This window comes from Micromys minutus (genome assembly GCF_963924665.1).
Source record: "Micromys minutus genome assembly, chromosome: 13".
NCBI classification, from domain to species: Eukaryota; Metazoa; Chordata; class Mammalia; order Rodentia; family Muridae; genus Micromys; species Micromys minutus.
The window spans coordinates 1937233-1957112 of NC_137982.1; the positions used below are offsets into that span (position 1 = coordinate 1937233).

At 52.6% G+C, this 19880-nt stretch overlaps 3 protein-coding genes across 3 annotated transcripts; all 3 read right to left on the reverse strand.

Annotated features, from left to right (window-relative positions):
- Positions 1–156: 156 nt before the first annotated feature.
- CCDC183 (coiled-coil domain containing 183) lies at positions 157–7614 on the reverse strand (the record flags this gene model as incomplete). Its single annotated transcript, XM_080927872.1, has 14 exons — positions 157–275; positions 753–849; positions 924–1034; positions 1118–1286; positions 1455–1615; positions 2216–2316; positions 2712–2763; positions 2854–2979; positions 4207–4329; positions 5395–5499; positions 6164–6331; positions 6534–6611; positions 6986–7107; positions 7545–7614. 14 exons carry the CDS (start codon positions 7612–7614, stop codon positions 157–159), a joined length of 1602 nt encoding a protein of 533 aa, XP_080783998.1.
- A 2399-nt stretch (positions 7615–10013) lies between these two features.
- Positions 10014–11898, reverse strand: TMEM141 (transmembrane protein 141). The gene is made up of 5 exons (XM_080927093.1): positions 11816–11898; positions 11499–11565; positions 11247–11330; positions 10919–11026; positions 10014–10489 (listed from the first exon to the last, which is right to left on the reverse strand). Exons 1-5 carry the CDS (start codon positions 11867–11869, stop codon positions 10476–10478), a joined length of 327 nt encoding a protein of 108 aa, XP_080783219.1. The 5' UTR covers positions 11870–11898; the 3' UTR covers positions 10014–10475.
- A 3070-nt stretch (positions 11899–14968) lies between these two features.
- Positions 14969–18127, reverse strand: LOC308429274 (ficolin-1). The gene is made up of 10 exons (XM_080928004.1): positions 17968–18127; positions 17680–17793; positions 17523–17576; positions 17192–17227; positions 16893–16928; positions 16536–16571; positions 16196–16323; positions 15703–15832; positions 15486–15620; positions 14969–15361 (listed from the first exon to the last, which is right to left on the reverse strand). Exons 1-10 carry the CDS (start codon positions 18053–18055, stop codon positions 15114–15116), a joined length of 1005 nt encoding a protein of 334 aa, XP_080784130.1. The 5' UTR covers positions 18056–18127; the 3' UTR covers positions 14969–15113.
- Between the last annotated feature and the right edge of the window lie 1753 nt (positions 18128–19880).

Consider the following 19880-nt stretch of genomic DNA (forward strand, 5'->3'; position numbering starts at 1 on the left):
CCCCTTTCTAGCATCTCCCCCGCCACCTCCTCGCTGTCCCCTCTCACCTCCCTCCTGCCCAACATCCGCTTCCCGGTCCTAAGAGTCCTGAGGTTTCTCTTTCCTCTAGTGTAGTTCTGGAAAAATGTTTATTTCTATACTACAGCCCGGACAGATTTACTTTTTCTTCTTTTTGGCTCCCTTGAGCTTCCCTTCGATCAGTCGCTGGGCCTGTTTCTTTATCTCCGCCCGCGAAGGGACATAGCTATGGTCCACATCTGCAAACTGGAATGTTTCTGAACAGGCAAGAAAAGGAGTGGCTGGCTCCCGCTTTTCAGAGATCTCCCACCTCTACCCATTTGCGTTTGCTGCCCTGTGCCATTTCCTGTATCTGGAGCTCATTTCAGAGATGTATCGACTGGAGACCTCTGCCCTAAGTCACCCAAGGCCAGGTGCCAAACAACTAGGATTTGCCAGGATTATCCACACTGTCTGTCCTGGTCCTTTCACCCTACCCTGCCTCTGTGGCAGAAATTCTTCTAAAAGTTTGGTTTGGTCTCCCTTCTGGTCCATGCCATGGTATGCCCCTTTGTCTCAGAAAAAGTAACCTCTGTCACATGTATCAAATAAAACCCTTCCCTTCAGCACCCAGTTTGTATGTTCAGGACAGGGTGTATGCCATCTCTTGTCTTGAGTTTAGACCCTATCTAGTTGCAACTATGGCCCCTGTCCCCATTCTCCAATCTTCCTGTGGCCGGCATCTAGAGCCTCACCTATCATGTCCTCCTCTGGGTCCTCAAAGGTAATTCTGGTATTATGTTTCTCACTTAGAGTTGATGACTCCAAGGCGTCCTTCACCTTTGTGTCAACCTGTGGGGCAGCACCCATTGTCAGCTCGGAGAGCACATGGGCTTTGTGGGGACCCCTTCATGGCTCAGGGTTACCTCCTCATTTCTGAACAGTGGTTGCATGCGCTCAGCCAGGTATATGAGCTTCCCCTCACAATAATCCAGCTTGCCATACACATCAAGAGTGTCAGATGCTGGGACTTCTTTCTGTAGGTCAGAGCAGCAGCTTGTTTTCCCTGTGGTCCCACACAGGGACCCTGTACACAGGATCTCCTCCCCAGGGCTGATACCTGGAAGGCTGGCAGGGTGATGCCGATGAGCCGGATGTAGAGGTTGTCAATGCCCGTCTGGATAATCAGTAGCAGCTGCTGGCTCCTGTTCATGTTGTTTTGGACCTGCTGGAGCCTTGCTTCTTCCTCTTCTAGCATGTTCTTCATCTTCTTGTAGATAGAGTTGAAGCTGCGGAGGAGGTAGGCACAGCAGTGAGGGACCCACTGGGCCTGAGCCAACTTCAGCTTCGGGCGGGTAGGTCCTCAGCTCTTCTGCAGATGAGCAGGTTTATTGGCAGTAGATATGTGCAGTTATTAACTTGTGCTTGTGGGGCCGTCCAGTAGCCCTGGAACATACCCAACGGAGCTGGGTGACTGGTGGAACTTGAGCACAGCTTCTTCGAGTTCTAGCTTCTTCATCAGGGCCTCTAACTGTGTCCGACGCTCCTCACAGTCCTCCATCTGCAGCTCCAGGTTCTCCTCTGTATTCTTCTGAGCCAGGAAGCGGCCAGCTATGTCCTAACCAGTCCAGGGCGGAGAGAAACAGGTGAGATCTTGGAAGGCAGTAGGGCTTCCTAGCCCTGGTTTCTCTGGGGCCCCTTGCAGTTGATAGTGCAGACACTTGGTACTTGGAGCTCAGTCATGACACTGAGTACTTTTGGGTGCTAAGGTCTGTGAGGAGCTGGGTGACTGGTGGCCTGGACATATCCTTACATAGCTTTATGATAGGCAGAGGGTAAATAACCCCACCTATCATGAAGAGACCATGCATCCCGTTCAGTCAAGATGCTGTGGATGGCGTTCAAGGCCTGACAATGGTAACTCAGGTGGGTCTATGACAAAAGGAGGCCATCAGAAGCAGCTGTTCACTGTGGCTGTCAAGTTGGCAAGGGGCTAGAGCAGAGGTGAGGCCAGATTCTTAGCATTTGGACTTTCAAATTCTGGTAGGCTCTGTCCTGTACATGGAACATGGTGGGGACAAGCCAGCCATGTGCTGGGGGTATCTTCTTTTCTGACTGTTTCCAGGCTTGGAAGCATCATGTTTGGGGACCTCCATGGGGAGGTCTAATCTTTGTGAAGGTTTTGTAGAGCATCCCAGGCCCTGTCAGGGAGACTTACCCAGAGGTGGGAGCACTGCACAGCAGATTTGACCCTCTCTACCAAAGTAGTCACTTTTGTCTGGTATTCTATATCTGCTACGGAAGTTTCTCTTTTCTTCACTGGGCAGAGCAGAGAAGGAGGGTCTAGTCAGTGTGCAGAAATGGCTACCTGGTGGCTCTGTAGACACTCAGGCTTTAGAGAAGTCACTGAGAATGTTGGGTGCCTTCATGTGACCTGTACCTGTACCTGCTCTCCTCAGCCTGACCATTCAGAGTACTTGGGACTTTTTCTGAGATGTCACTGGGTGACTGAACTCTAGTTGTTAGAGATAGTATCTTTTTAGCCACCAAAGGCTGTCAGCTTCTTCAGGGACAAACAGGAAGAGGCAGGGGCTGTCTTCCTCACCCTCGTGTCCATAGGTTATACCTGGCCTCATGGTGACCTGGCTGGGAGGTCCCAGACATTGCTGGCTACTGGAGACCTTCTCTGGACAAGGCAAGGGGCTGAAACTCACCCTTCAGGTTTTCCATACTCATGAGGTTGGGGAAATCCAAGTCTCTCCGGCCCTGAGAGGAGAAAGAACCAGATGAGGAAAAGAAGGAGAGGATCCTCCCAGCTCTTCCCCACGGGTGAGGGAGCCATGGGGCGTGATGTACGCGGCGGTACTTCTCGCTTGTCTCCTTGGTGTGGATCTTGTCAATAAGCTTCTTTTGCTGGTTGAGCCGGTTCTCCCGTGCTCTTCGCTCCTCGATGAAGGTTGCCTCCCCTTGCCTCATGTTCCTCTGGAAACAACAAGAGATTCAGTGGGGCAGCGCCTCACCACGGATCCCCCCAGGGTCCTAAAGCCAGTGACCAGTTTTCAGTCTTTACGTTACTGGACTGTGGGAGAAAGTTGGCTGCTCTTCCTGTCTCCCACCATCCTCTTGGTACTCCTTTGCCTCTGTGATGTCGAGACTCCTAGCTGACACATGCCATGACCTTTCTTTCTAGCCCAGCTGCTCTGTTTTCCTCTGGGCCCTTGCCTTTAGTTATCTCCTGACATGTTCCACTTGGGACTCATTAAATTAGGTTTGACAAATCTAAAAGTAATTCAACCCCTTTATTCCCAAACCTGTATCTCCTGCACTTTGCCTTTGTGACTGAAAACTACCATCCTTGCTGGCTTTTGCCTTCTCTCATACAGACTCCCATCATTAAAGATCACTGTGGTTACCCCTTAAAGACTTCCCTCCTCTACCTGCTTCTGGCCACACAGCCAATATCTCTGCTCTGTGTGCCGTTATAAAACAGTATATTTTTGTTTTGTGTTTTGTATTTGGCTTTTTAAGACAGGGTTTCTCTGTGTAGCTCCTGGCTGTTCCTGAATTCACTCTGTAGACCAGGCTGGCCTTGAACTCAGAGATCAACCCCCTGAGTTCTGGCAGTAGAGGCAGGTGCCACCACACCTAGCATAAAACACAGTCTGAGTATATGTCCCCTCATCTGCTCAGAGGCTGTAAGCCCAAGAACCCTGTAACCACCACTGACAGGGAAGCTATGTAGATTTCTGTGCACTAACACATGGTAACAGCTTTGGGTCTTCTGTCCTGTTTCTTCCTGAGCTGTGATTACCCCAGACTTTGCTTGTCCTTCAGAGCCCATTCAAGCATATTTCCTTGGAAAGCCACCTCTGAAACCCTCTGTCTCTGTCTGCCATAGTGACCTAGATATGATGTGGTGGATTACTAGATGAATTACCCACTTCAGGAGGATAGGGCTTGCTGACCCTCTAGTCCTGTCTCCCTAGAGATCTTGGTACTGACATGGTCAATAGATGCCCAGTGTCCTAGCCACATCTGTCATGACCTCTGTGCTCAAAGGTCTCATGGGTGAGCAGACCAGTTGGTAGGGCTGACAGTAGATTTCTCCAGGGACAATAGGCAGTGCAGGCATGGGGTGTCCAGATAGGTCCTGAACAAGACAGGATCGGGTGAGCCAGTTGTTGCTAGACCCCAAGTCCTGGGACTCACCTTGACCTCCTCAGTAATCATCATGGCGTCTTGGGACATGACTGTCATATCTGACAGCTCCGAGCAGTAGTTGGCCACCAGGTTCTGGAGCTTGTCTAGCTCTGTGGGGTACTCTGCTAGCACCTGTGAGGACAGGCAAAGGCAACATGGTCATGAAGCCATAGGTTCCTGTCATCATCCCGCACTGTTGGCTTTCCCGAGCCCTTCCGTTCTCTTCCCCCCTTCATGTCCAGACTGTGTGAGTCCTGGGACAGGATAGGGGTTGCATCTGTGGCCCAGCATCTGGGAAAGGCACAGAGCAAGGGAAAGAAGTGTTCTAGCATACCTAGGCATTGGTGACCTATGGACTTTCACTACCCAGGACATGATGACTCAATGATCCACCCCATAGAAGGTCAACTCTAAAATTCAGGAGGGTTTGCTTGGGGGACATCTTTGGTCTGAAGTGGAAAAGAGGGGCTTAAAAGATGGGTGTGGAACTAGACAGGGCTCCAAGTGAAGGCCACCTCTAACCAGCCAGCTATGTGATCTTTGGATCACACCTAACCTTTTAACGGTGATGCCGGTTTTGCCAAAGGTTGCTGTTAGAATGGATGGAGCAGTAAGATAGCACACTTAGCACACAGCTAAGCCTAGGTATTGATAATGCTTTACTTTGGAAACCTATACATGCCGAATCTTTACCAATTAAAAAGAAAATCGTGGTTGGACACGGGGATTTGTTCAAGTGTGTCTGTTCTGGAAAGAAAGTTCTGTAAAGAATACCCTAGTGAAGGAGTGTGGGGAGGGGTGGATGTAGGAAAGAAAGGTGGGAGGGCCTCCAGCTGAGCCTCCAGCACTAGGGTCAGGTCAGAGGGGCACACCGGAGCATGATAGCGAGATTCTGGCTCCCGGGTACGACCCCAGCAGAGGAGGCTGAAGATGTTCACATACCAACCCTTCCTCCCAAGCTAAGTCACTTACTCACCCCCCTTTCCTAGTCAGGGAATTAGGAGTGTTTGCTTGGCCACCGTTCAGGCCTGTCCACCATCCTGTGCCCAGGCTTAGGCCAAATTCTGGGTGCAGCCCATAATATGCTTATGTGGAGCAACAAAAGTGAGGTTCTCGAAGGAACGTTTCCACATACTTCAGGGCAGCTTTGCCGGCTGCTTGGGGGAGAGGTTGAGGCTCTCTGGCTAAGGACTTTACCTTCTTCAGGTAATCCAGCAGTGTTGTGTACAGCGTGTGGATGTTCTGGCTACTGGAGATCTTGACCATCGTCTTCTCAATGTTGTTCTCCAGTTGGCGGATAATCTGGCGGTGGTGGCGGGGTTATGGAGTTATTGACAAAGCTTGGTGACAAGACCCACCTCCTTACAAGTTCTCATCTGTGTGAAGCGACTGAACCCTGCCCAGGAGGGTAAGGGGGGTGATGGGTGGGGGCGGGGGCTAGGCTTTTACACAAGGGGGGCTCCCCTGATCTTGCCCCTGCCTTCAGGACCTGCAGATGAAGTAATTATTGTACATATTCACTTCCCAGCCACCATATAGAAAATGGCTTTGATTTCCAACGTCATGTTTACAGCTGTGTAATAAAACATTACCTCAGGCCATCGGTTTTCCGGCTCCTTGTTAGTAAGTTTTCCTGTTTGTACACAGCCTTATAAGTTTGTACACACTAACCAAAGGGTATGGCCCACCCGCAGGTCCCACCCTTCTGATGTTGGAGGACAGTCCCACCGACTACCGCCGAGCTGTTCCTCTTACTCAGACCCTCAGCAAAGGAGAGGACGCTCTTCTCACCGAATACCAATTAGCGGCCCCGCCCTTATAACAGAGTGCCTGTCTGAAGGGGCTTTGGTCCCCCTCACAGAATCTCCACATCCTCCGATGTAGACCCACCCCTTCAAAGCCTAGCTGGCGAGTCCCACTCCTCTCCAAAGCTCCTACGCTCAGTTGGAGCCCCGTCCCCGGGCACCTGAAGCTGCCGCAGTTCATCCTTAGTTGCGTCGGGCTGGTTCCGCAAGCTGGCCAGCTCCAGCTGCAAGCTCTCCAGCTTCTGTCCCCGTCGCCGAACCAGGTGGATCATTACGTTGTGTGTATTCACGCGGTCGAAGACGTACTTGCGCAGCTTCTCCCGAGCCACCTGAGTCCGGGAGGGCGCCCGCGCGTGGGTGCGAGAGGGAGCGCTGCGGGGACCCCAGGAAGGTAGCAGGCTGGGGACCCGCGGCTGCCCCACGGGGCTGCAAGAGATGGGGACGCGCTCCGTAACCTTTACTGGGGGCGGGCCTCGGGGACTGCGGCCGAGAGGGGCGAGGGATCCTCTCTGTCCTCGCCTGCCTCGTTACCTCCATGGTACTGCGGCAGTGTGCCAGTCTCATGGACGTATCCTTCCCGCAGGCGTTGGAGATGGTCCATTGATCATGCTGTGGAGCGGCGGCGGCTGAGCTTGGAGCCTGGCCCTTGGCGTTGTTTGCTCTGGCATTTCCCCCAGCGCCCCTTACCCGCCGCTAGCCCAGCAAGGAGACCGTTGTTTCTGGGACCCCTAAGCAGAGCGCGCAAGACCCCTCCAGGGTCATCCCTGCTCTGGTGTGATGGGGTCCGGAAAGGAAGTCAGAGACCCCAAGGAGTCTCTGCTGTTGGCGCTAAGCGCTCTGTGTGGGTGTTGGGGAACCTGACCTGGGCACCAGTTACACGGAATCTACCCCTCCAGGCCTTTAGGTCCAGAGAGAGGGGTAGGGTGTGAGCATGAGCGGCAGCCACCTAACCGCAGGCTGCGAAGTGGGTGGGGCTTTTGCACCTTCTTAGCCAAAGCCCAGTCTTGGGCCCCTCGACGGAGGTTGCTGCGCAGGAGACCCAGTGTAGCTTTGTTCTGTGTTGTCTTCTCTTTCACACCCTGGATCTGGAGCGCCCGACATTGTTCTGTAAGTGGTGGAGGGAGCAAGATTATCTGACGGTAGGGTAAAAGGACTGGCTGAGAATCTCCGCAAAGCGTCCAGAGAGGTCAGTGGAATGCTGTAAGCATTTTCTCTCCTCTCGCCCTGCTCTGCATTTCACAAGCTTCCCTGCTCAAAGTGGCAACCTGCAGGCCTCTCTAGGGATAGCTGCTGGCGAGTAAAGGGGGTGAGGCCAAGACCAGCAATGGAACACCCTTGTCTCTTCAGAGTTCCTGCAGAGACATTGGCAGACCTGTCCTCGATTTCTCCAACTTTGGGCCAATAATGTGGGAAATGCACCGGTTTCCTGGAAGCTCCGTCACCCCTCAGATGGCAGGCCCTTCGTGACTTTTACCCGCTGTGGGGGCCTGGGTGGGAAGCCAGATGGCAAGCTTCCGAATAGCCAAGCAGAGTGAGGCTCACCCTGGAGCCGAGTGATGGTCCTCAGCTCCTGTATCTGTGCCTCCACAGCTGCTTCGTTATGCACCTTCATGGTGGCCTAAAGGCCCTCCCTCCAGGGGTTCTGCTTGCCTCTCACCCTTCCTGTGCAGTTGCCTGCTCAGGTTGAGATTGTCTGTGGAACTTCAGCTCATTATGATGGGGACTAAGGTTCTCAATGCCCAGGGAACTCTGAAATTCCATCCTTCCAGAATTTCATTCTTAGAGTCATCTTGCCCTAAGGGAAGTGAGTCTTGAGCGGTGCTTCAGGAGCTCTGTTGTCTCCACTCTGAATTTGTGATGGTTTACTGTTACACTTGCCCGTACCTCCCACATCCTTGTTCCCTCCCCCTGGCCCCTAGGGTTACAAAGCAGCTTGACTGAGCCTCCCACGTGTCCCTCAGGTCAGTGCCTGGGGAGACCTCTCTCTCCAAATCATACTTGCAGTTGGAAGGCACCCACCCCAGCTTCTGCCCGCCACTGTTCCGTCTCTTCCAACTTTCCCAGACCTGTGCTGGCCTGTCTGCTGCCATCCTGCCTGACTCCTGCACTCCTCAGCCCCCTGGTTCTTGGGTCACAAATTATTGCAAAGGCCAATCCACATACCTACACTGTACCCTGTCCCTTACAGCAGCGTGCCAGGAGCAATCAGTAGTGTAGAACACTGGGGTATTCGAGACAAGTGCAGACACCTAGTCTACGGGTGTCTGTGACTTCGTACCTGCGAGGAGCACACTCGTGTGCAGGTCTGTGTGACTGAGTACCTGTGTGAGCACACTCACATACAGGTGTCTGTGTGTCTGAGTACCTGTGTGAGCACACTCACATACAGGTGTCTGTGTCTGAGTACCTGTGTGAGCACACTCACATACAGGTGTCTGTGTCTGAGTACCTGTGTGAGCACACTCACATACAGGTGTCTGTGTCTGAGTACCCGTGGGGAACACACTCGTGTGCAGGTGTCTGTGTCTGAGTACCCGTGCGGAGCACACTCTTTAGGCATTTATTCTTCAGTCTCGGAGTAGAGGGCTGGCTCTGCTGCTGTGTCTCATCGGCTGTGGATGCTTTCAGCTCCTTTGACTTCATGTGGTTGTACCTCTGTGCCTGTCTGTATCGTAATTTCCTCTTACAAGGATACCAGAAAGACAGATTAGTCCCCATGGCATCAGTAGCCCCAATCACTCCATCAAACGGCTCACCTCCAATAATTGCCGTCTGAAGTCCCTGGGGGTTAGGATTTCACTGTATGGATTCTGGAGGTTATGTAGTCAGACCATGTGTCTAACACTGGACACATCAGTGCCCGTCTTCCTATGACCTCATGGATCCTCTACCGTTTAGCCACGTTTCTGTCCAGTCTAAACTCCATGTTCACGCCTTGCCTTCCTTTTGGTCTATGCCTCATTCTCGAGAGGACTGAAGGACCTGCCATGGCCACAGCTGCTCACCTTACCTCCTTAGTGGTCATATCTTTGGATATAAAGCCAGTTATGTCCCCGGGCATTGCCTCCTTTCCCTCAGATACAGAGGGTCAAATGACTGTCCAGGGCTGCCCTCCTCAGTCTCCTTATAACAGACGTAGCACGTGATTTAGTTCTGGTTAGTAGGCAGATCTCTCTTTCTTCTTCCAGTTAAACGGGATGGAGCTGGCGCAGCCACCCGGCAGGATGGATTAGACTGCAGAGTGGGAGCCGTGACAAGGAGCAGCTTGAAGGAAGCCTGGGCCCCCGACCCCAGCGCAGTTCGTAAAGCACTGTGGGGTATGAGGATGGCTGGCCCCCGAAGTTCGTGCTGGGCTTAACCTGTTGTGTTCTAGATAGGGCCTTGGAGAGATGGCTGGAATTTAAGTTACCAGGGTAGAGCCATGACCAACTCTTGGTGGCTTTATAGGAAGAAGCATGAATGCTTTGTTTCTGGCCACGTGCAGGAAGGCCTGTGATGTTTCTGGAGTCTGCCAGAATGACGGCCACCATCAAGTGGCTGTTGGTCCTCCAGAATGATGGGCTAAAATTGATGTTAGCTGCATGGCCACAAAGGTGCATGATTACATCTTCTTACCCTCTACTTTCTAATTTATTTATTTGGTTTTTCAAAACAAGGTTTCTGTCTGTAGCCCTGGCTGTCCTAGAACTCACTCTGTAGACTAGGCTGGCCTTGAACTCAGATCCTTATGTCTCTGTCTCCCAAATCCTGGGATTAAAGGTGTGCACCACTATGCCCGGCCTTTCTTTTTTACTATTAGACCTGTATTTGTTCATGTCTTATGTGTCTGTGCGTGCATAATGGGAACCTATATGCCACAGTATGCATGTGGAGATCAGAGGACAACCTGGGGGAGTTGTTACTCCATCCACCACATGGTTTCTGGGGCTCTAACTCAGTCACCAGGCTTAGAATCAGGCACTTTAACCACAGAACATCCTCGCCAGCTCATGTTTAATTGCTTTAGGGCTCACATAGGAAAAAGGACTCCCCCACATTCTCCATGCATCTAAGGCATAGAGATCAGAGAAGGGCCCAAGCAGCAGAGAAAGCACTCAAGCCTCATCACATGCAGGCTGCTGGCTCAACAGTTGTGTACAGCAGAACACAAGCCTCTCAGACTCAGACTGATACCCTGGCGCCTTGCTGCTCTGGAGGAGACACCCCACCCCCACCCGTCCTGAGCCCTTTTCTGAGCTGGCCTCCTGGGCATGTCCTGGGTTTGGAGCAGCAGTGGTCTTCATGGGTTTTTCAGACAAGCCTCCACACGTATGTGTAGGAAATAGATGACACATTCGTGTGTGTGTGTGTGTGTGTGTGTGTGTGTGTGTGTGTGTGTGTACTTGGTGAGCTAGGAAGAACCAGCCTGGAGTCAGATGACATCCAAGTCTGTGCTGGAGAAGCTTCCCTGCACACCCAGCAGCCAGAGCTCTTCTAGTTGCGATGATCTGTAAGAGGCAAAGAGAGACGGGCCTATGGTTTTTGAGTCCTGACCCTGTTCTATCATGACAAAAGATCCTGTCAGATGTGGTTACACAGACTTAGGATCCTAAGCCTAGGAGGAAGCAGCAGCAGAAGCAGGAACTCAAGGCCAACCTGGGTGATACACTTCTCCTCAGAAGAACAAAAAACAAAAAACCTGAGCCCAGTAACAAGGACAGGCAGGCCCGAGGTCCACCAACGTGGTATCACATTCAGGGCCACGGTCCTGGACACTTTTTCTCTGGGCCGTCCGTGTAGTTGCTGTGTCCTACTCTCTGCCTCAGGGTCATCCTAATTTTCTGGTGCCCCAGCCTCTCCAGGGAGGAGCAGGACTGACCGGATGGAAGGGCTGCAGTCCATCTTTTGAGTCTTGCTGTCCCTCTGGGGTCTCTCACCTGTACTCATGTCTTTGGGGAGCTGCCCGGTCTCCAGGAAGAGCCATAGATTGCTGCACTTCTGACACTCCATTCTTGTCACCCTGTAGCTGGCCACAGATCCTACAACTGGGGTACAGAGGGTGTGGGGGGGAAGGTTGGGAACCTCAGCCTCTGTACTTTTCAGAAGAGGACCTGGTACAAGCTACTTCTGGGCAGACAGGGTAGACAGACTCCAGCCAAAACAGGCTGGAACACAGTTCAGTTTCTATTGGAAACACACCAACACTGTAGAGTCCCTGGTAATGGATGCATTTCAGGGTCTAGGCACCCACCGTGGAGTACTCACCGGCAGACACCAGGAAGCTCCACTGTACAGGGTATGGAAACTTCCTCTTAAGGAACATCTGCAGGCCAAAGGTTGCACCAGTACCTACCAAGAGCCAAGCAAAGTGCTGGTCAGGGTACCTGCTGCACTTGCAGGAAAGGTGATTTGGCGCCGCCTGCTGGACAGACAGGGTGGGACAAGATGTTACGTTTTTTTTTTTTTCTTCTTTAATGCGTTCTTTTTGCTCCCCCAAGACTCCTGAAACTAGCTTACCTGTGACAAAAGTGAAAATGCCCTTCATGAAGGCGTTTGACTGGCAGGCAGCATACTCCTCGAGTCCCTGGGATTGGAGGGCAGGGGAGATGTTCATGGCTCAGTTCTCTTTCCTCCTTCCTTCCAGCTTTTCCTCTAGGCATGACCTGGCCTTGGTGAGGGAGACTGGGGACTGGATTTATTCATCCCTCCCCTAAACCCATTTAGCGTGCCCTATCCCTACGGCAGGAGGGTTCCCCCACTCCGTCACTCCCTGACGAGGCTTCCCCTGCCTCAGGTAGGCTTCTAGGGACAGTACCCTAGGTCAGCCTTCTCACCGGGTGCTTGGCGGCCACAGCGTCATCCACACGGGACAAGCCCAGGTTCACCATGGTTGGTCAGGTTTCGCCGAGGAGGAGAAGGGACGGGGCGGGACATACTCGGGCCTGCGCAGAACGTAGGTAAGGCTCTACCAGGCCTAGGGGGCGGGACCTATAACCGCGAGCTTCTGGTGGGCGTGGCCGAGCGGGGTTGTAATACTGTCTTGCAGTTGCATTTGGGAGTTTTTGTAACCCTGAGCCAGGCTTGGCTTTTCACCACCCCTCATATTCATACTCATAGAGCGCAGCGATTGTTCTTACTACACGAGATGGGACTTTCTTGTTTTAAGACTACATGGACTACAGTTAAGGGCTCTTTCTCTCTGAAAACCACAACAGCGTAGAGACTTTGGAATTCCAGAAGTTCAACTGAGCCCAGTTTTGGTGTCAGGGCATGGGGTCCTATGGAAGAGTTTATAGAATTGGTTGTCCACAGGAGGTCCGAAGGTACTGGCTGGACAAGGGAGAGGCCAGGACATGGGACATCCAGAAGGCTCCCAGAGGGGAGCAGGTAGGCTGAGCATTCTGTAAAGTTAGGAGCCAGGGGTGGAAGAAGATTGGATGGTGTGTCAAAGAGAACCCTGTGGCTTGTTTCAGAGCTGGACTACTGTGGGAAGCAGAACACGGGGCTCGGGTGAGTGGAGTAGCTGATACCAACTTTGCCAACCAAGCCTTGAGAGTGGAGACAGAGGGATTGCAGTGTGTTCTGTTACTCATCTCTGTGTCTCTGCAGCCCTGTTGGTAGCAGAGGCTGATTGTCTGTGTGAGGACTCAGCTCTATGGCTTGGGCTTAGACGGTGGAGAGCCGGTTTGGATGCAGTTAGTGGTGGCCAGGTGACTATATCTTGATGAAAAGTGTGTTGGGGATTGGGCTGTAGGGGTACCCTAGTCATCCTAGTACCGGGGAGGTGAAGGCAGGGTGATTTTGAGTCAGGGGCTAAAGTTGAGGACCTGTTTCAGATAGGAGTGGAAGAGTGGGGAGGGGGATTGAACTTGGGTCTTCATGGTTGCATGGGAAGAACTTTGAAGGCAGAACCATCTCCTCGGCCCCTGTGTTTTTCTTTTTAAGTCATGTGTGTCTGTGTGTGAGTAGGAGCACATGTATGTAGGTGCCTACAGAGGCCAGAAGAGGGTGTTGGATCCCCTGGATTTGAGTTACAGGAATCTCTGCCAGTCCTGACACGGGTGCTGGGAACTGAACTCCAGGCTTCTGTAAGGCTATCAGTGTTCTTATCTGCTGAGTCCTCTCTTCAGAATGCTTAACTCTCTCTTCTTCCCCTCCCCTCTTTTTCTTCAAGACAAGGGTTCTCTGTGTAGCCCTGGCTGTCCATCTTGACCTGTAGGGCAGGCTGGCTTCAAACTCAGAGAGCTGCCTTCCTTTGCCTCCCAAGTGCTGGGCCTAAAGGCTTGTGCCACCACACCTAGTTACACCTTTTCTTTCCTTCCTCCCTCCCTCCTGCCTTCCCTCTCTTTTCTTCCTTCCTTCCTTCCTTCCTTCCTTTCTTTCTTCCTTTCCTTCATTCCTTCCTAATTTCTTTCTTTCAGGATTGGTAATTGGGTGCTTAGAGAGATGTCTTGGCAGTTAAGAGCACTGGCTGCTCTTGCAGAGGACCTGGGTTCTATTTCCAGCTGTCTCATGCAACTTATAACAGCTTATAGCTCTAGTCCCAGGGATCTACTCTCCTAGTTTGGCTTCCAGAGGTAGTAAGTACATGTGCTACACAGACATATGCAGGCAACACACACACACACACACACACACACGCATATATGCACACACATGAAATGAAAATGTTTTAAAAAGTTGATTATTGCTTATTAATTAATATTTTATATGAAATTTAGAGCAACACAGATACTTCTAAAAGTAAAAATGGACCCAAGGTCTCATTCCCTGGCATTAGCTGGTACTGAACAGTGGGAGAGACAGGAAAAAGGGGCACTAGAGTGATTCCCAGTGTCTGTTCCCTTCATGACTCTTGAGAGTCCTGGGGTATCTAGGAAGAACCCTCTGCCTTTAGATCCCCACTCCAGCCTCTGCTGTCTCCCTTCTCCCACCCAGCTTCTGAGCCTTTCTCTTGTTCTTCCCACCACTCTATGAAGAACAAGTTAGGTTTGTGTTCCTGGCCCAGGCTCTAAGATACCAGCTTCCCTAACATAGGAACAGTGGCTGTCCCCAGTGTTCCCAGATTTGCTCCAAAGAGTCATTTTGTAGCTATGGCCTTTGTGTCCACATGGATAAAAGTACAACTGTGTCCCCCTAATACTGACACCCACCCCACTCCTTCCCTGGCAGCTTGGATCTGGTGCTTCTCTTTCTTAGGCCCAGCCAGTAGGCGTTACCCAACTTGCTGCCTCTGCCTCCTGTACCTGCTGCTCACTTTTCTCTGCCTGATGACCTTCAGGACCCTGGATGACTGGCAAGGCTGGCTGTGTGGTCATCGACGGTCAGGGAGCTCCTGGCCTACCTGCTTACATGTAGCATCTTCCCCACGGTGAACCTTCCAGGAGAGAGAAACTTGTTGTTTTGAGAATGAGCCAAGGATGGCTCTCAGCAACACTCAGTCCTTTGGGCCTCAGTTTGCTCTTAGGTATGATGTGACCATCTGCCCAGTGTGAGCACCTACCCAGGGGTCTCTGGGCTCCTAGCTGAGCCTCAGGCTTCCCTGTGTCTGTCAGCAGGACCCCTGTTCAGCCCATTCTCCTCCCAAAGTTCCTGAGGTCACCATGCTCCATCTATCTGCCTTTTGTTTTCTGGGGCTAAACTATACTCATCACGGACTGCTTCCATCTATGTCCCCTGTGCCCAGAGTGGCCATGGACTTGCTGAGGTAGAAGAGACTATGGGAAGGAACTCCTGGCCCCCTGAAACCCTTGCTGCACTTCTCTGTTCAGGCACCAAGTCGGTGTCCAGATGGCTTTTCCTCTCACTGATGGGTTCGTTCCTGGAGGCGGGTCTTGGAAGGCTGAGCTGACTCCTGCCCGGTGCTGCGTCTCAGTCTCACGGCCACTGGATGTGTGAGGACCTCCCTTGCCTGCTGCCTTTCGACGCTCTAGACCCTCTCAGCGACCAGGCTCTCACCTCTGCTTCTTTGACCTTTATTAGTGCATTCTGGTCAGTGCTGGACAGTGTCCAGGGGGGCGTGGAGAGAGCGCACACAGACAGCACACAGACTTCATCTTCTCGTGATCCCTCCCTTTAGTGTCCCCACATGGCCTGGACACGGCTGCGGGGGTGGGTGGAGGTCGGGGCACCTTAGGATGCTCGGATTTTCATCTCGGCAACCTTGTAGGAGTAGTGGTGGCCTTGGCCAGTTAGCCAGTTGATGCCATCGGCATAACTCTCGTGGGAGCCAGAAAAGTAGCGCCCGTTGAGGTTGGACTGGTGACAGTTGTGGTACCACCAGGATCCATGGAACAAAGCTGCACAGTTCATGCTGTTTGCATCATTATCTTGGTCACGGGTTGTAAATGACATGTTGCTGTGCTTAGTCAGCGAGTCTCCTGCAAAGACTCACATTTGTCAGCCCTCAGGGCGAGGGCAGAGACCATCTCAGACGGGTGGGAGCAGCTCGTGGGTCCCTTTCCACATCCCCAGCACCAGCCTCAAGCTTTCTGTGTGACGTACCTGCAGTGCCCTCCAGAAACTGCCCCAAGGTCAGCTTGTATTTCTCCTGTTCTCCAGACACCTGGAATGAGCTGTACTTGGCATAGGAGGTTTCACCTTGGAAATCTCTTAAGTCCACCCGGAGCTCTTGGTTCCCTAGCAGCAGGTGTGGAAGGAAAAGGCTCAGGCGGGGCAGAGCACTGGAAGGCAGGGTGATGCCGAGAGGCTGCTTCCTCACCATCGGCTGTGAGCAGATGCAGGTAGTCATTACCCAGCCAGAACTCTGTGCCCAGGTTGCCAAAGCCTCTTTTATAGTTGTCCCAGTCTCGGAAGAAATCGATGGACCCATCCACTCGGCGTTGAAAAACCTGTGGGGTGGGGCAGGGCAGCCCGTGAGTTTCGGGCTCCTAAGAGCAGGAACCCGAGGGATCCGTCTGCGTCCTGGGTTTTGGTTGTTTGGTTGTTTTTTCTCACTCCTATAAAGAACGGAATGAGGATGAGGTTTCAGGAGCAGGGGTACAGGAGATTGGGAAGGTGATTAGTAGATGCTGTCAGCTGAGGGCATCTGCTGTGACGGGTCCTGTCACCCATCACCCACTTAAGTGCTTAGGGTCTCCTTGGAGGGTGAGGCACCACATTATTATTATTTTTCTGGTTACTCTGCCATCTCCCTGCCCTCCGTTCTCCAGAGTGTGGCTGCTGTGTGTCCCACACTGAGCCTCCTTACTCACTGTCCAGCCCCCGCCATCCACGTCCATGTCACAGAGCACCGTTAGTGGCCGGCAGTCAGGAAGATGGATGGTGTACCAGCCAGTTAGGAAGATCCCCCGTGTCAGCAAGTCTTTGCAGCTCCGGGGCCCTGTACCATGGGGAAGTGGGCGGGTCCTTGCCATGGGAAGTGGGCGGGGCCTGTGCCATGGGGAAGTGGGCGGGTCCTATAACATAGGGAAGTAGGCGGGGCCTTGCCATGGGAAGTGGGCAGGATTGGCCTGCACCTGGGGTATGTTCCCAGGTCAGACATCTAAGTAAGGATCCAATAATGTGGGCGGGGCCAGCTGGGCGGTCACTTACCTCTCTGGCATAGGGTGTCTCCCAGCTCCTTCTCACCTGGGCAGAGACTTAGGTGTTACTTTCCTCCTTGGTCCCTTCCCAGCACACAAAACGCCCCTAGACTCCATATTCTACTTAGCGTAAGTAGTCTAGCTAAGAGTCCTGCTAAGAGTCTAGCACACCCATCCTGGCTGGCCCCTGCTGGCTCAGGCCCCTTTGAGTGTTTGTCTGCCATGTATGCTTTGTCCTGTCCGTGACTGTGTCCAGAGCCAGCTGGGCCCACAGATGCTTCATGACTTCAGACCCCCATTTTTGGTTACTCACAACCACAGGGTAAAGATGCTGGAGATTTTAGGAGAGAGTTTGGGGTGTACTGACCCAGTGAAGATACAGCTCCCGTATCGCCTTTCTCTCCTGGAGGAATACAACATGCCAACCTTGTTCCAGAGCTGGGGTCCCTCCACATCCTGTCCTGTACCCCTCCCAGTTTCTGCTTTCCTCTGGTCTGTGAGCCCCCAACATTCTCATATGCATACCGAGCTTGGGGAACCCTGAAGTAGTGCTTCTGGGAACATCCACCTTTCTTCGTATTCAAGGTTCCCCTTAAGCCAACAAGACGCTAGTCCCATATTGTCCTTCCTGGTCCCTTCCTGAGAAGCCTTGGTTACCAGGCTCACCTTTTACTCCTGGGGGCCCCATGCTTCCTGGCTCTCCTGTAAATAGAAGGGGCATTCTCATAATGGTGGCCTCCACAAGGGAGGAGGCTCTTCTTAACGTGTGTGTGTGTGTGTGTGTGTGTGTGTGTGTGTGTGTGTGTGAATACACCTATGTGTCCATATGTGAGCAGAACTTGTAGGAGGGAGACCTGAATACCCAGCCTATAGGAACTGGGCAGGCATGCATCTGGACATAGGGGAGGATGGTGTGTGGTCTCAGGTGCTACTGGTACTGCTCCCAAGACCTGTCTGGATCTTAGGTACATAGAGCCATGGGAGAGGTCTCTCTTACCTTTGCTGCCAGCAGGTCCCATCTTCCCTGGGCTGCCCTGAAAGCCCTTTTCTCCTGTAAACAGAAGGACTAAACTGGATCCCATCTCCTAGGTGGAATTGGAGGAGAACTGGCCAAGGGGAGGTGAAGGGGAACCCTCTCCCCTCCAGATTGCTACCTTTCCCAGCAGGGCTTCCAGGCTCCCCTTTAGGCCCAGGTGGGCCAGGAAAGCCAGGGCAACTTTGGATGACAGCCACCTTGTCCTGGGCCCCCAGACCTACAATCTTAACATCTGCATAGACAAAAAAAAAAAAAAAAAAGAGGGGTGGCTCTGGAGCTTTGAAAACCACAGCTTTCTGTTCCCAAGCATCCTGCTGCCCTTCTAAAATGTCCCATTTCCTGCTGCCACAAGTGTAGGCATATACAGGTATGTGTCTGCTCACATTCCTGAGCAGACCCCTCTCACCTGGACAGCCACCTCTCTCCTGACCCAGGGCCCGGGAGGGACAGAGACAGAGCAGTGCTGAAAAGGCCCACAGTGTAAGCCGCCGCATTGCTCCCCAAGGGCAGCAGCCACTCCCTGACTCCCTGGCTGAGACTAAGGCTGGCGAATGATGTATGAAGTGAAGGCCCTCACTGCCTGGATTCCTCAGAGCTCAGCTTTTCTCCTGAGGAGTCCAAATTAAAGCCAGGCACACTTCCTGTGTGTCACCAGATGGCCAGCGCCACACCCAATAGTTCCTGTAGCCTGAGAGTACAATACCAGCTCAGCACACTTTCCCAGCCAGTAATGGGGATTTGGGGGCATGAAGACACCACCTCCTTCTCTTCCTTCCCCGCCTTCCTCTTCCTCCTCTACCTTCCTCTTCTGTTTCTCACCAAAGAAAAGATTTACCAAAGAATTAGCTCAGAAAGGCAAAGCTGGACAAAGTTGAAGTCTCACCTATACGAGGTACCTACTGTGCCATGAAAGAGCTGGGCCTGGCCCTCCAGGCCTGCAAACCCTCGTTCTGACTGTCCTGCCTCCCTTATTTACTTACTTAGATTTATTTTATGCCTATGAGTGCTCTATCTGCACGTACACCTGGAGGCCAGAAGAGGGCACCAGATCCCGTTATAGATGGTTGCTGGGGACTGAACTCTGGAAGAGCCGTCAGTGCTTTTACCCACTGATCCATCTCTCCAGCCCTGCCCTGTATACCTTAATACCTACCTACTGCAAAGTCTGGCATTGGCCTGGTTAGGGTTCAGTTGTGAGCAGGGTATCCATGGGGACCTGAGTGGGTGGTCAAGGAACTGGTGACAGGAGAAGGTTGTAGTCAGGTGATGGACACAGCTGGGGTGGAGAGTACAGGCCAAGGCTGCTCTGGGTGTGGTGCCGAGCTCTGCCTGGCAAAGCCCTCTCCGCCAGGCTCCAGCTCCTGGCTTCACAGGGGCCGGGCACTTCAGCCACCATTATGTCTGAAGGTCCCCAGGAGGCCTTGTATTTACATCTGGTGACTCTCAGAGTATCTCTTCCTGTTTCTGGCTTTGTGTCCCAGCCACCAGAGGAGTCAGGAGATTACACCTCAGTGTAAGCCGCTGCATTGCTCCCCAAGGGCAGCAGCCACTCCCTGACTCCCTGGCTGAGACTAAGGCTGGCGAATGATGTATGAAGTGAAGACCTTCACTGTCTGGATTCCTCAGAGCTCAGCTTTTCTCCTGAGGAGTCCAAATTAAAGCCAGGCACACTTCCTGTGTGTCACCAGATGGCCACTGGAACCTCCCAGGCCAGGTCCTCTGGTGGTCCCTTACTTGCTGTGTGATGACCAGGAAGTGCCGTTGGCTCTCTGTGTCTCGGTTCTTCAAGAAAGCCATAGGAACCAGTAACCCCAGCCTGATGGCTCAGCCGTCAAAGGCTAGGCTCACAACAAACGTTTAAGCCACCATTACCCTGTGCTCAGCATTACACCTGTTCCCATCATCTGTGGAGCGACCCAGATGAGTTAGAGGCATCAACGTGAGCTGGAGGAAGATGGAGGCGCTGAGGCTCTTTTTTGCTTCAGGGTCCCTTTTTTCTCCATTCCTTGAAAGTGATCCTTCTGCAGCGTCTCCGGCCTTCCTGCTTACAGGTCAGCTAGGCAAGCTGTGCTCAGTTCAGTTCCTTTCCCAGAATGCCTCCAGGTCACTCCGGGCCACTGACTTCCCTCTTCTCTATCCTCAGGGGCACCAATTCCTGCATAATGTGCTCTTTCCTGCCCCAGGCCTGACCCCGGAGGTTTATCCGAAAGCCAGCTCTCTCACTGAGCAGTAGCTTCCCTCATGGCCAGCTGCGGCAGGCTGAGCACAGCCCAGTCCCTGGGTGTTTTCAAAAGAGTCTAGGCATGTAAATAAATAAAA

Excerpts from the sequence above, each read along its gene's own strand:
- TMEM141 (XM_080927093.1), bottom strand. The coding sequence starts at position 11,869 with ATGGTGAACCTGGGCTTGTCCCGTGTGGATGACGCTGTGGCCGCCAAG. Across the intron at positions 11,331-11,498 it reads CATTTTCACTTTTGTCACAG|GTACTGGTGCAACCTTTGGC; the intron begins GTAAGCTAGTTT and ends GGCTCTTGGTAG. Across the intron at positions 11,027-11,246 it reads GAGCTTCCTGGTGTCTGCCG|TTGTAGGATCTGTGGCCAGC; the intron begins GTGAGTACTCCA and ends TCTGTACCCCAG.
- LOC308429274 (XM_080928004.1), bottom strand. The coding sequence starts at position 18,055 with ATGCGGCGGCTTACACTGTGGGCCTTTTCAGCACTGCTCTGTCTCTGT. Across the intron at positions 16,324-16,535 it reads AGACACCCTATGCCAGAGAG|GGCCCCGGAGCTGCAAAGAC; the intron begins GTAAGTGACCGC and ends CCCATGGTACAG. Across the intron at positions 15,621-15,702 it reads GCATCTGCTCACAGCCGATG|GGAACCAAGAGCTCCGGGTG; the intron begins GTGAGGAAGCAG and ends ACCTGCTGCTAG.